Below are 13757 nucleotides of genomic sequence, written 5' to 3' on the forward strand. Positions count from 1 at the left end.
TATTAAAAAGGTATTGTGAAAAAAATATACATTATTTGAAACCTTTCCTCTCCCAAACCATTTCGGGTTAAGGAGATGTGAAAGCACGTTTATCTCTATAAGTCTATAAGGTGCATTTTGAGGTGTGAAATGGGAAAGAAGGGATAACTAAATACAACTGTTTGATTGAATGTCGATGAAGCTTCTACTAATATTGATGAGCAACTGAGAAAAATCCTCAAGCTACTCTAATTAAATGGTAAGAAATAATATAAACTATGATCTCTGAATAGTTTTGCCCTCGAAGAAGTTGATTGGAAATGTTGCAACTTCACTAGTCACGAATTTGAGAACGGGTGCTAGAATCTACATTATAAAAGGATACAGTACAAAGGAAGTATGCGTCAGTACGTGTGAAATTTACTGAGTAAGTAAGAGACACTAGCATAATCATAAAAATGGCCTAGTGAGAACAGTGATATAAGATTTTCAAAATTATATACATATTATGAGAACTTGAAGAGAAAATAGTTGGAGTTCATGTCTATATACCATTCACAATCTTCTTTTAAAAGCATATGTATAGATGAGTTTATTTCAGTAGCCTTACATAATCATAAATGTAAATAGCATACATAAATATGAATCAAATAAAGTAGGAGCAAATCGTAAAAAAATGCATAAACTAAGGAGTTTCTTATAACCGACATACACATGTGAGCTCATGATGTCCAACAGCTAACTTAATTGAGATGGCTTCCCTATACCTTTCCAGAGTATAGAACCATATCTAATCTATGTGGATCCACTAATTTGAGCCTCTCGTGGATAAATAGTAAACCATCAAAGTGATGAAACATAATCTTACGGTGGCACGTAGTTATGGGACTTGATTTTTCTAAACCCCCTCTTGGTGCTAAATAATCCTCCTAAAATAACATATATAATGTTCATAGATATGAAAACCATCTATCTATTTGAATAACATGTTAGTCTAAACCTAAAAGTCATATCTAAACAACTTGTATTGAGGTTGAAATTCATATCATGCTAGTTTTCATGCTTAAAAGCCAAAAATATTTAAGGAATCATAGAAATCATGCTAAATCAATACAATAAGATTTTAAAATCGAAGTGAAACAATGAAAACGAGAGTTAATGAAGAAAGGATCATAATTTCATAAAAAGCTCTAGCTTTGCTTCTAACAATCTTGTGGAATTCTTGAGAATCAAAATACTCTAAGCATGAGAGTTAAGTGATACTCTCTTTGAAGCTTTACATACCTAATTATGAAGCTATTAGACTGAAAACTTTGGTAGATATTTGATTTTTCTTGAGCCCGAGGAAGAATACTAGCTTTATCGGAGGAAATCCTTGGTCTTGGAATTTTGGTGCTTGATCTTGAGAAAATAAACTCTTTTATGGAGTTCTTGGAGTGGAAGAACTTCGGAAGCCTTGGATGAAAGGCTTCTCTTGATTCTTGAAATTTTTTGACTTGAAAACTTTAGGATTCTTGATGGAGAAGAGGAACCCTAAGTGAGTTTTGAGAGAATTTCTGGAGACTTGAATGTTTAGATTGATGATTATGAGAGGAAAACTAGTTAGTTATATGATATCCTCCTTTAAAATACCCAAAATTGACTTAGAATAGGGTTAAAAAGTTTGAGGAAGGACCAAAATAACCCTTGGAACATGTGCAGGCCGAAGTCTACGAAAAACATCACAGCAAGTCCTTCATGGATGATTGTACGGTCCGTGAAACACACCTGCCGATCATGAAATTGTGACTACCTGACAGGGCTTCACTCAAATGGGCATAAAGTTTTATTGTGAACTCTGTTTGTCACAAACTTGATAGTGTTATAAAGAAGACTCATAGACCTTTCATTTGATAGGTTAATAATCACCTACCTCTTCATATTCGAAGATATATAATCGTTTAAAATTAAGCCAAGTAAAATCTTATATTGAAACTCAATCGATTAGGAAGCTTTCAACTCAACTTTGTGCTAGAGGATTCTTATGACCTTAATTCATCTCCAGATCTCTTTTTACACTAAAGAATTGACCGTAACATCTATGCACAATTAAGAATCACCTGGTACGGCCCTATACGCATATGAAGAATGGTTCAAATTTTAGTTTAGAAACTTCCGAGGTGTAACAAAAAGCGCTCTTTATCAAGGGATTTTTTTGCTCGAACTCAAGACATCTGATTAGAGACGGTATATATCACTTGTTTCTATTTTGAGACAGCAAAAATGAGAGTTTCTATTGGCTTTTGTATAGAAAACAGAATACTGGAAAATTCAGAGCTATTGGAACAAATATTTCTTCTTCTTCACAATTTTCCACTATAGCGGTGATACATGTATACATTGAACTTTGTATGATCGTTATGAATCTAGTCAGTTAGACAGTACTAAAAAAATAATAATTTTTCCATTGAAACTTTCCACCGAAAAATGTTAAGTGACTATTTACACATAAATTTTAATTAAATCGATAAGAAAAGAAAATACATGTAGTGCTGTACTTATTAAGGTATATATATCTGTACTTATTTTCACATACATATATACATAACATACAACTTCATCAAAATAAATACATGTAGTGCTATTATTCATATATACAAATAATATACTATGTATATAACCAACCTCATACAATGCTTTATTAAAATCTGACTCATTAAATAATTGTCACAACACGTACAAATATTCCTATATTGGTTAATTTCTACATTCTATGTCTAACTAATTAATATCATATTTATTTGAGAATGAGTGAATATAGAATCATCTTTGTTAAATAACACTTATCTCCCAATGTGAGATTTTCTTAATTCAAATTAAATCGGACGAGATTTTTTTATTTTCTTTAAATACCATCCTGGATGTGCAAAATTAAAAACCATTCAACTTGATGACCTGCTTTTATTTAGAAAAGGAGATATTCAGTAGTTAGCATGCATGCTATTCCAGTGTCTTAATCAGTTTAATTTCTCAAGCGTCTGGACTCCATGCCAATATGCAAAAATGCTCCATGTCACTACTCAGGTTATGCAAGAACAGGTTGTTGCACTTCTTGGGATGCCTACTGGAAAAAATGCTTGGCCAAGTTTCTCTCTTATGCTGGTCGATCGATCGGCTACAACTCTTCAAATCAGTTATTTTAATTTTGTTGCCCAAGAAAATCATTAAGTTGATAGAAACTAAACTGTATGTCGGAATTTCTTATGGACTGGACTGGTGGAGTAGCCATATCCAAAAAGGCACTCATTACTTGGGAGATAACAAAGACCGCAGGGGGTTTAAACTTGCTGAACGTGGGAATAAAGCAGCGATCAAGCACTTTGTAAACTTCTTTGGAACCTATATATGTAGGAAAAAAGATGTGCTGTGGATACAATATATGGTGGGTTCATATATACTATGGCAAAAGTGGATCATTGTGGGGTGCAAGGCCGAAGCAACCATGTGTTGGGTTCTCAAGGGTGATTAGGACGTCATGCGGAAGCTTACAATTTGCAAATCATATAGTTGATAAATCTGATAACAAAAAACTTATACTAAAACTCAAAATATTATTATATCAAAACTAATATAAAGAAAAACATTGAAACTTTAGAGAGAATAAATCTCCCCATAAACTAAACTCTCTAAACGACTACATTGTGGATGTTATTGTTATTGTGTTAGAAGAAACAAACCTATATTTATAGAGTCCTAAAACTTTTTCTTAGTAGAAAAGGACTAGCTACTCCAAAACATTTTCTTAAAAGGAAAGAATAAACCAAATATGAAAGAATATTATATTTTTCTTTCAGAAAAGTTAAAGCCTTTATGGTAATACTTTGACTTTACTTTTAGGAAAAAATAAAATTCAAATAAGGTAAGAAAATTAAGGCAAAATCCTAACACCATGCTGGATAGTTCAAAAGATATTGAAGGCACAAACATACATTGAGGAGATAGGTATGAATGAAATTGAGTTGCTTTATACAGATACACACATTCTCATGTACCAAAAGTTGATAGGTGTCCATCCGAGTGTGCCTTGGAAGAGACTAATGTGCAACAATCTAGGCGTGGTTATTCATCTTATATGTGACTGACTATTCATGCTAGACTATGTACTAAAGATAGGACGCTAAAATGGGGAATGCAGGTCTGCCCTCTATGTCCTCTATTGATATCGAATTGGAAAATATACAACACTTATTTTTTTGAGTGTTCTGTAGCTTCCTATGTGTGGAGAAGAGTATTGCATTGGCAAGGAATCCATCGACAAGATATGAAGTGGGATGGAGAAATACAGTGGTATGAAACTATGTATAAAGGCAAGGGCAATGCTGCTACTATTTTCAGAATGACACTTGATGCCTCTGTCTATGAGTTGTGGTTGGAAAGGAATCATAGAGTTTTTCAAAATACACGTTGCTGACGGGATATATATCATTGTGAGAAAGATCATTCAAGAGGTTTATGTTTGAGCAAGCATGCATGGAAAGCTAGCTAGGTGCTTGAATCAGCTGAATTACTATCTAGTTTAGCAAAATGTGGTTAGGAGATAAGGAGATTATGCATAGTGATTTACTAGGCCTGTCCGCGGAGTTGGAGTAATTAAGGCCTGGTGTTATTTTTCTTTTTTGAGTTGTACGTTGCCACTTTGGTAATAAAATGTGTTTAGTTACAAAAAAAAAGTGTCTACTTATGAACATCCAAAGTTGAAGGATATAAATGTGAAATGAGACCAAGATAAATAACACTTTTATGTATTATGCATATTGATAAACTATAATTTTAGTCCTCGTAATATCTGATCGATCTATCGACTAAGCACATCAAACTTCTAATTACTGGAAACGTGAACTTTAATTTGATCCCTTTGCTTGTACATATATACAAAAAGTAATTCAAACCAATTTTGTACCTCTATATATGTCTAGTCTAGCATACATATATATAAATAGCACACATCAAAGATAAAATGAAAGAGATCACTCAAGTTTGGCCATATCTTACGTAGACATTTAAATTTCAAATGTATCGATCGATAGGTGTAAAATCTTGATTATTGAAAGAGTTAAAAGAAGATGAGATGTCAACATAAAATTGCATGGAACTAAGTATATATTTACATCGTCTTGAAAACCTACAATCTCTTCCGAACTAAGATTATTTAGCGTGAAATCGAACATTATGAAAGAAAAGATTCATATATATAGATAATTCTAACTAGTTGGCATTAAGACTTGGTCACGTTGATATAATTTTTTTCATTAGGTCCAGTATTTGCTAGATGTCCTTTAAACCGAGTTAAAGATTACATATTAACATAAAATATAGAAAATTTTAGTATTATTGGAGAACTTAAAATACTAAATATATATTGGAACGAAACAGTTCTAAACAGAGGGAATTATATAGTGGAGAGTCATAGAGTCGATGTTAATTACCATCATTTTATTTTGTTTAAGTATTAAAGAAGCATTAAAAAAATTATATTACATAGAACAATAAACATCCAATTTCTCACAAGAAAACAAAATAACTCTATCAAAATGTTCAAAAAACATTGAAAAAAATATTAACTCTTAATTTATCGAAATGGGCATCTAATAATACATTATGTACATTTGGAATTATTATATGTATAATATTGAGATTATTACTAAGATTATATATATATATAACAAACTTAATTCAAGCTATGGCTAAAATTATCCTACTTTCTATAGTTGCACTTTACATCATATTTATGCTTTTAAGCTCGTCGATTCATGTGAATGCAGTGACTCGTAAATTAGGATTACACTATAACGTAGTTACACGCTTGTCAAATACAAAAGAAGCAAATTATGATGGATCAGAACACAAGTATGCTAAAGTGCCAACTAGGACAACTAAAATGACTTCTCACAACATCTAGAGGCTGCTCAATTAAGCCCAATATGTACATAAGTATACAAATATGCTAAAGTGCTATGTTATGCACTATATGTTGTACTATAGTATTATCTAATAACGTACTTTTGTGCTCTTATAATATCTAAAATTGAGTAACTTTCCCTTTTATTAAATTTTATTAAGGGGTTTTTGGTTTAAAATAGAATTATCTTGAAATTTTTATCAGGATAATAATTATGAAATTATAATTAAAATTATCTATATTCCGTCTTTTAGGCTTGTTTGATTCAAAGATAAAATACATTTAATTCAAATATCATAACGATATAACTCGATTCATCTATATTTCAAAAAATCAATCTTTTAGAAGTAAAAACATCTCTTAACTCCTAACGGAGAAAATAGAGGGGTAAATTTAGATATATTTTCCCAACACAAAGGAGTCATTAATGTAAGAGCTTTGTAAATGCCAAATCAAATATGAGATGATTTTGCTATTTGTAAAGGTATGAATAGAATAAATAGAGTTAATGATAAAAAATATATATATAAAATATCTCAATTTTTCGAGTTTTATATTTGAACTATCATCAATTATTTATCAAAACACACTTGACACTTCAGCTACTATTTGTGCCTTTTTCCTACCTAATACATCACCATCGTTCATGTATTTGATAATAGGTAGAAAACTCACACTTGATAGTTTATGTAAAAACTCGAAAAACTAAAATGCCTTAGGTGTGTTTCTGACCCACACTAAAAAATATATAATAGAGTTTAAAATTGTGCAATTTAGGTTTTGGTCAATTTGGAAAGAACATAACTAGTGTAATCTCATAGTCGAGTTTGAGTCCATTTTTTTTTTTTAAGAAGTGGATGGCACGACGTCGTTAAGGTACTTGTGTGAAAACTGAAACACAGTATAAACAACAAGGCAGATTTGCAGAATAAACTTTTTAAGAAAAAATGTCGACTTCAAATTTGGAATTGGAAGTGAGCTCTTCACTTGCAGCTCCTTCTCTGCAAGTTCCAACCTTTCATCATACCCCTTATTATTGGTACATTCTCTCTCTCTCTCTCTCTCTCTGTGCTTTTTTGGGGGTGGAGAGGTATGTCTGTGTATATATTCTTGAAAGATAGACATAGCTGATGATGATTACTGTTTATATGAATTCTGATGCATAATTGAGGATACCCCTTTTAATTTGAAGGCCTAATTGAGTGAATTGGTACTCTGTGTGTGTGTGTTTGCCTTTTTTTGGGGGTGGGGCGTGTAAAAATGCATTCTTGAAATACAGACACAGCTGGTGATTACTGTTGTTTGGGGGAGGTGGGTGGTGCTGTTTAAAAATGCATTCTTGAAATACGGACATTGCTGGTGATTGGGCGGTGGGGGTGGGGGTGTGAAAATGCATTCTTGAAATACAGACACAACTGGTGATTACTGTTGTTTGGGAGGGAGGTGGGTGGTGCTGTTTAAAAATGCATTCTTGAAATACAGACATAGCTGGTGATTACTGATGTAACTCCAGTTCCTTTGGAATTGGTAGTCAATCCTATTTCCGGTAGGGGCAGTTGCCAATTGAATTAGATTTTGACCATTATTTTCATATCCGTAATAGTGCGAAAAGAAGGCCCAGCTCCAAGTTGTTCAAGAATAGTGTCGTTGAGTTTCTCGACCCTTTGACTTAGGATTAGTCAGTTCTATTTCTCGATGGGGCGGGGAAGGGATATTTGTTTGGGGGTGGGGGTGTGTAAATGCATTCTTGAAATACAGACATAGCTGGTGACTACTGCTGTTTGGAGAGAGGTGTGGGGGAGGAGGTGGTGGTGTATAAAAATGCATTCTTGAAATACAGATATAGCTGGCGATTAGTGTTGTTTGGGGGGGGGGGAGGGTGGTGTATAACAATACATTCTTGAAATACAGACATAGCTAGTGATTACTGTTGTTTGGGGGAGGTGTGGGTGGGTGAGGTGGTGCATAAAAATGCGCATTCCTGAAATACAGACATAGCTGGTGATTACTGTTTGTTTATGAAATCTGATGTACAAATGCTGAACCCTTTTTCGTTTAAAGACATAATTTAAGCGAATTCTACAGCTGACCAGTTCTAGATCCTCAACCACAACAACATACCGTATGGGGAGGATAGAGTGTACCAGTCCTTACTCCTACCTCGTGGAGGTAGAGATGTTGCTTTCGAAAGACCCTAGGCTCAAGTGTAGCAATTCAAATTATTTATGGAAAGAAAAAAAAAACTATAGGGAAGAAAACATGGCAACTAAAAAGGAAAGGAGTGCGGAGCATACAAGAAAAGAACACTAACAAAGGATAGTGCGATAACCAAAACACAATAAACAACCGTTGATGATAGGAATCAAAAGCAAGCAACTACAAGCTTACAAATAATACTACAACAGACACTGCCAAGCCTAAAGCCGTCTAAAAGCAAGACAATGTTCCACTACCTACTCTTTTGTTATGCAGTATGAAAATATACATGAAATTTGGTGCAAGAAAGATTGTATGGGCACCATTTTTATAGAAAAAATGTTTGTGGAGTTTGTAGTTGTGCCAAAAAATTCTTGGTAAATGTGAATTAATTAAAGGATTTAGCCTTAGTTTGCTTCAGTATGGTGTTACTTTAGTAGGCTGAACTGATTTAGCTGATGGCTTTTGTTTGGGGAAAGGGAGAGCTTCATTAAGTAATTTCATGATTTTTATAAATATCTGGTAATTTTGAACTTAAGTTATCTAATGAAACTTCAAGATATGAATTTGGAACTTGTCAATCTTTTATTTGGTAAAAGCAATACTAAATGAGTAAAAAGGAAAAGAACTTGGCAATCTTTTATTTCATTATAGTTCTATGATTCATAGTGTTTTATTCCTTATTGATCCCTTTGAATTCCATATTCGAAGTTGCGATCGGATCTATATTAAAAAGAATCGGTTCAATATATTTCTTATGTACCCATAGGTACTATATTGGATTTGTATCAAATTTCGGATCAATCTATGTTGAGTGATTGCCTTCATTATGTAGTTGCTACCAAGTACCACTATTTTTGGTTTTGGATCTTCCAAATCCTTCTTGTAGGAGATCCAGACCCAGTTTTTCTAATCCTTTGAGAAAAATATTCATTCTCTTCCTAAAAATAGGAGGTAGAACCAACAAAGATTTCTTTTTCTATTCATCCTTGACCTCACTCAAGAATTGTTTTTTATCCAATCCGCAGGAATTAATAGAAAAGGCAAATCATGTATAATACACCAGATCGGCTCGGTTATTAATAGAGTGAATAGATCTTGAAAACTTTCTTCTGATTCAAAATCATAGTGTAACGTGTATCCTCCCCTGTAACAAAAAATTGTTTTTTTGTTCAAGAATGAATGGAACTGTCCATATCTAGTTCATCCTTTGGAACCATATCACATCCCAGATAATGAATTAGGATGAATTGAGACGGTATTTTGTTAATATGTAATTATCTTGAATATATTAACCATTTCTTTATTTTGGGATCGCCCGGAAGGGACAAAAGAAAGATCTTGTTGTTTCTATAACTTGGGAGTATCTCTCTGAGCATATTCCTGCAGAAATTCTTCGCCTGTCCTAAAGATAAATGTTCATAAAAGAAAGGGAACTTTTAAAATCCCTGGAATTTATTTATGTAGAATTATTCAACCTAAGTACTTTCCTTTTCAAATTTGACATGTCTGTTTTTACTTTCCATTCACATTAAGCTTACTTACTGAATATATAGAGGGTTCATATAATTGACTTGGATTGATCTGGATTTGAGGCATAGTTGATTGATTGAGAAAAATTACTAGCACTAACAATAAGTATTCTTCTGTTTGCTCTCTGTATTTACTTTCTATTACAGTGAGGAAAACATCTACTTGCTATGCAAAAAGCTATGTGATGATGGGCTGGCAGATCCTGATGGTTCTGATCTGTTTGTTATTTTCATTTCCAATGAGAAGAAGCAGGCAACTACTCTTTGCTCTTCCTTTGGTTACTCGCTACTGTCTTAAGAAGTTCATTCACTTCATTGATACTTCATCTCAGTGAAAATGATAGTTGTATAAGATCTGTTCCGCTACTAGTAATGGTAATTTATTGCGTTAAACTAGCAAATAGTTAGGTGGATAACAAAATAATGTGAACTGCAAGCCTTTGTTTGCAAACGGGATGTACTAACGTTTAGAACTTGATCTTTCACATTTTGTTTACCATTTGATAATTCTTTGTAATGCTTTAATCAGTTCAGTTTTTTCTCTCCATCCCCAATACAGCAAAGTAAAAGGATGAAAGGAAGTTCATGTTTGAATGGACCTGAAAATGTTCCAGGACACTTAAATGAGTTAAAAGATAAATTGGACGTGAACATTCTTCGAAACTAAATCGATACAATACTATGAGTTCGTTTCTAGTGTACTGTGGCTTTCCAACTTAGTTGTTTGAATAAGGAGAGCGACAGAATGGCTGACAGTTCAGTTGTACCTAGCATAATGTTTTTGGGGATGTTAATTAATAATTATATGCTTTCAGATTCCTCTGTGGCATCAGAAGGCTAGCCAGCGAGCAGAGGGAGTTATTCTGTGGGACTATCATGCTATCTGTGTACAGGTTAGATTAATCTACTTTTTTCTAGTATAAGCTGAAAATGGTTAACTATATGGTTTTCATTTTTCTCTACTATAGCTATTGACATTTCATGTCCTTGAGAAAATCTGTTTGGATGCTGGCAGAAAAAGAGAAATGAGAACTCTTCGTCACTAGTGTGGGATTTAGATTCAAGCCTTCCGTTTCCATCACCTCTTGGCACTTATGTCGCTGACAGCATTCGTCCATCAATTCAGATATTTTCAGAATTCAAAAGGTAATAACTGTTCTAGTCCCAAAAAGAAACATGATTTCATTGATAAAGCTACGTATCTCTTGAATTTTTTGCTCTTAAACGATGAAGAACTGTTATTTCATTTTCTTTTGTAGGAGCTAGATATTTCATATTTGCTCAAATTAAGATTCTTGAAATAGTGATCTATTGCCCTTCTGTGTATTGTTTTTCTCCATTCCCTCCTGAAGTCAACCCAACCTTAAAATGTTTCTAACTTTTCGCAAAATTTACGCTCTATTTAGTGAATCTCATTTTTGTTTATCTTTAAAAATTGATTTCACAAGTCCACCCTATAGGGGGTGTTCTCATTAAAGAAATGCTCTTTCACTGACCTTTTTCTGAAGAAGAAACTAGAGTATGTTTTTCTTCTGGTGCTAAGCAATGTTGCCGACCTTTTGCTTGGAATAATAAGCTTACTGCAACCACATGAAGAACCAACTTTGGCCATTTCAGGTTTTTTCGAGTTGTGCATGCCCCTATATTCCTCCGACACTTCGCATCAGATAGAAGACATATGAAGGATTCTGCTGGAAACTGGATTGCTGAGCCGCCATCACATGAAGCTATTGTTGCTGAAGGTAAATGCAGGAAATAAAAGTTTGCAAGATTATGCTTTAGTCATTTGTTGGTACATTTGGGAGATAAAGATAACTTTGTTCCTTCGATTAATATTTTTATCCCATAACTACTCAAATGCCGACTCTAATTTGATTATTCTTTTGTTTTTTTTGCCTAAATTCATCAACTTCATGATAAATACCTCAATAAGGACTGACCTTTTTGCTTGATAGTCAATTAGTTTGTTCTATATAACCTTTTGACTTTCACACTTAAAACAAATTTGGAGGTGGATATCGTGCATCAAAAGTTGAAATACGCCATTGTATGCCATACCAAACTGACTAGAAGTTTGAATCTCCCCTGCTGGTTTTATTTCCAATTATCTGATCTCACCTAACTTTTCTATCTACAATGGCGCATGACTTATATCAGAACTTGCAAGTACAAGATTTGAGAGCACAGTTCAGCTTTCTGAATGGAATTATATTTTATCTCATTTTATGTAGCATCACTTTTCATAGTTAACTTATGGAATAGAACATATAAGAACCAGTAGAACTAAGCCTTTTGAATATTTTTTCATTCGTTAAAATTGAATCGAGGAGCACATTTGCATTACCTAAAGATATCTGATAGGTACTTCGTATGATTTAGGGTCATCTGGTACAATTAGTGAGAAAATATGAAACCCTCTCGTTTGCTTGAGTTACAATTTTTATTTTCTGCCTTTTGCTTGCACAGATGGAGCTGTACACAACCTGAACGAGTACATTACAGTCTCTCCCGATGATGTAGTGAAGAATGTGGAAGCTGATACCGTCAATATTGTTTTCTCCGAGAAACTTGGTGTCGTAATTGGTGAAGATGATTTGTTGGGATTTTTCTCTTTGATCTCCTGAGAGTTGAGAAAAATTTACTAGCTTGAAAGATGAAATGATGGTCTTGGATTTTTACATGTAAAAAGAAAAAAAGTGTCTTGTGAGAGTTTTGCAAATAGACTGGAAAATATTCTTGTTTTGACAAGTTTTTTTTTGGAGTAATTTTATTTTATAGAACTTGTATAGACATTTTGATGCCCGACCCTTCCTCAATCCCGCGCATAGTAGGAGCTTGGTGCACCGGCCTTTTTTTTTTATAGACATTTTCTTTTGTTGGTGAACATGGTTGAAGGAGGCATATTATTTAGTACAGTGATTTCTTCAAAATTATACACTCACATGAGCAGTTTCATAGCTACATTCTTCTTCTTTTAAATAAAAATAAGTGGCCGGGTTAGTTTTTGTGTATCTCGACTATTCCATCGGTTATTTGATATCTCCAGCTAGCATAGGTAGCATAGAACTCTGTACGTCAAGGCTTAGACATATGATACAAAATCTCATCTAAAGACTTTTTGTTACTACTTGGTTGAATTCTGATCTTAAATGTTTTTTTATGCCCATGATGGAGGGCGGGCCAAAGAAGGCTAGTCAAAGAAAAGACTTACGGATTTCTAGGTTGACAAGTTGTTGAAGAAGAGGTGTACATGACACTTTAGGCGAATAACATATTGAAACGAAAGAGAAAAGTGAAGAGTTTTATAAGACAGCTAAAGTAGAAAATACATGTTATGGGCTTGAACAATGACATGTTTACACAATACAACACATATAAAACACTATTGATACTCTTAGCTTCATTTTATGTGGATTATTTATTTTTAATATGTTTCGAAAAAATATATATTTCTATATTTGAAAACTCCTTTTTTAACTTTAAACTTCCAGTGTTAGACTTAATGGCATGCTCAGATAGTCATATAAATATAAAACTTTAAACTTTGAAAGATTTTCTCCAACATAATCTACAAAAATGCAACGAATTTTTTGGTGGATAAGTCTGACAATATATGTATTTTAAACCATAAGTTCTAAAGATATTTTCCACTATATGATACACGTTTTATTACCTTCTTAAATTATATGCACATTCAAATACCATCTTATCAAAATAAACGGTGCTATTATTTCCACCAGTCATAAGTAGTTGATTTCCTTGAATTTTATGGGCCAAATTAATTCCATCAGATGTTGTGTAGGGGTGGTAAGTATTACTCCACTTAATGAAAAAGAATTTTACCTTGTTCTGGAATATAATATAGATATTAATGCAACAAAAGACTCGAGAGACCTCAAGCATAATATACGTTACCATCAGAGAGTTCATTCAATCTTAATCAGAGGTTAACATTTTAGATTAGAGTTTTTAGAATGAAATTGATACCGTTAAAAATTGTTTTATTTGGACTGTTCAATATAAATCTAAACTAATCAAACATCAATATAAATATCGAACGACGAGTAGAACCACTTTATCTAACTATAGGCCAAAATAATGCTCGTATGAAT

At 33.2% G+C, this 13757-nt stretch overlaps 1 protein-coding gene across 1 annotated transcript; it reads left to right on the forward strand.

The window, feature by feature from the left end:
• The first annotated feature begins 6793 nt into the window (after positions 1-6793).
• On the forward strand, positions 6794-12580 carry LOC125856999 (protein N-terminal glutamine amidohydrolase). Its single transcript, XM_049536659.1, has 6 exons — positions 6794-6956; positions 9793-9898; positions 10461-10538; positions 10661-10791; positions 11263-11387; positions 12112-12580. The coding sequence occupies exons 1-6, from the start codon at positions 6865-6867 to the stop codon at positions 12267-12269; spliced, it is 690 nt and encodes a 229-aa protein (XP_049392616.1). The 5' UTR covers positions 6794-6864; the 3' UTR covers positions 12270-12580.
• The last annotated feature ends 1177 nt before the right edge of the window (positions 12581-13757 follow it).

This window comes from Solanum stenotomum, chromosome 2, assembly GCF_019186545.1.
Source record: "Solanum stenotomum isolate F172 chromosome 2, ASM1918654v1, whole genome shotgun sequence".
Lineage (NCBI taxonomy): Eukaryota > Viridiplantae > Streptophyta > Magnoliopsida > Solanales > Solanaceae > Solanum > Solanum stenotomum.

Excerpts from the sequence above, each read along its gene's own strand:
- LOC125856999 (XM_049536659.1), top strand. The coding sequence starts at position 6,865 with ATGTCGACTTCAAATTTGGAATTGGAAGTGAGCTCTTCACTTGCAGCT. Across the intron at positions 6,957-9,792 it reads CATCATACCCCTTATTATTG|TGAGGAAAACATCTACTTGC; the intron begins GTACATTCTCTC and ends TTTCTATTACAG. Across the intron at positions 9,899-10,460 it reads TTTCCAATGAGAAGAAGCAG|ATTCCTCTGTGGCATCAGAA; the intron begins GCAACTACTCTT and ends ATATGCTTTCAG.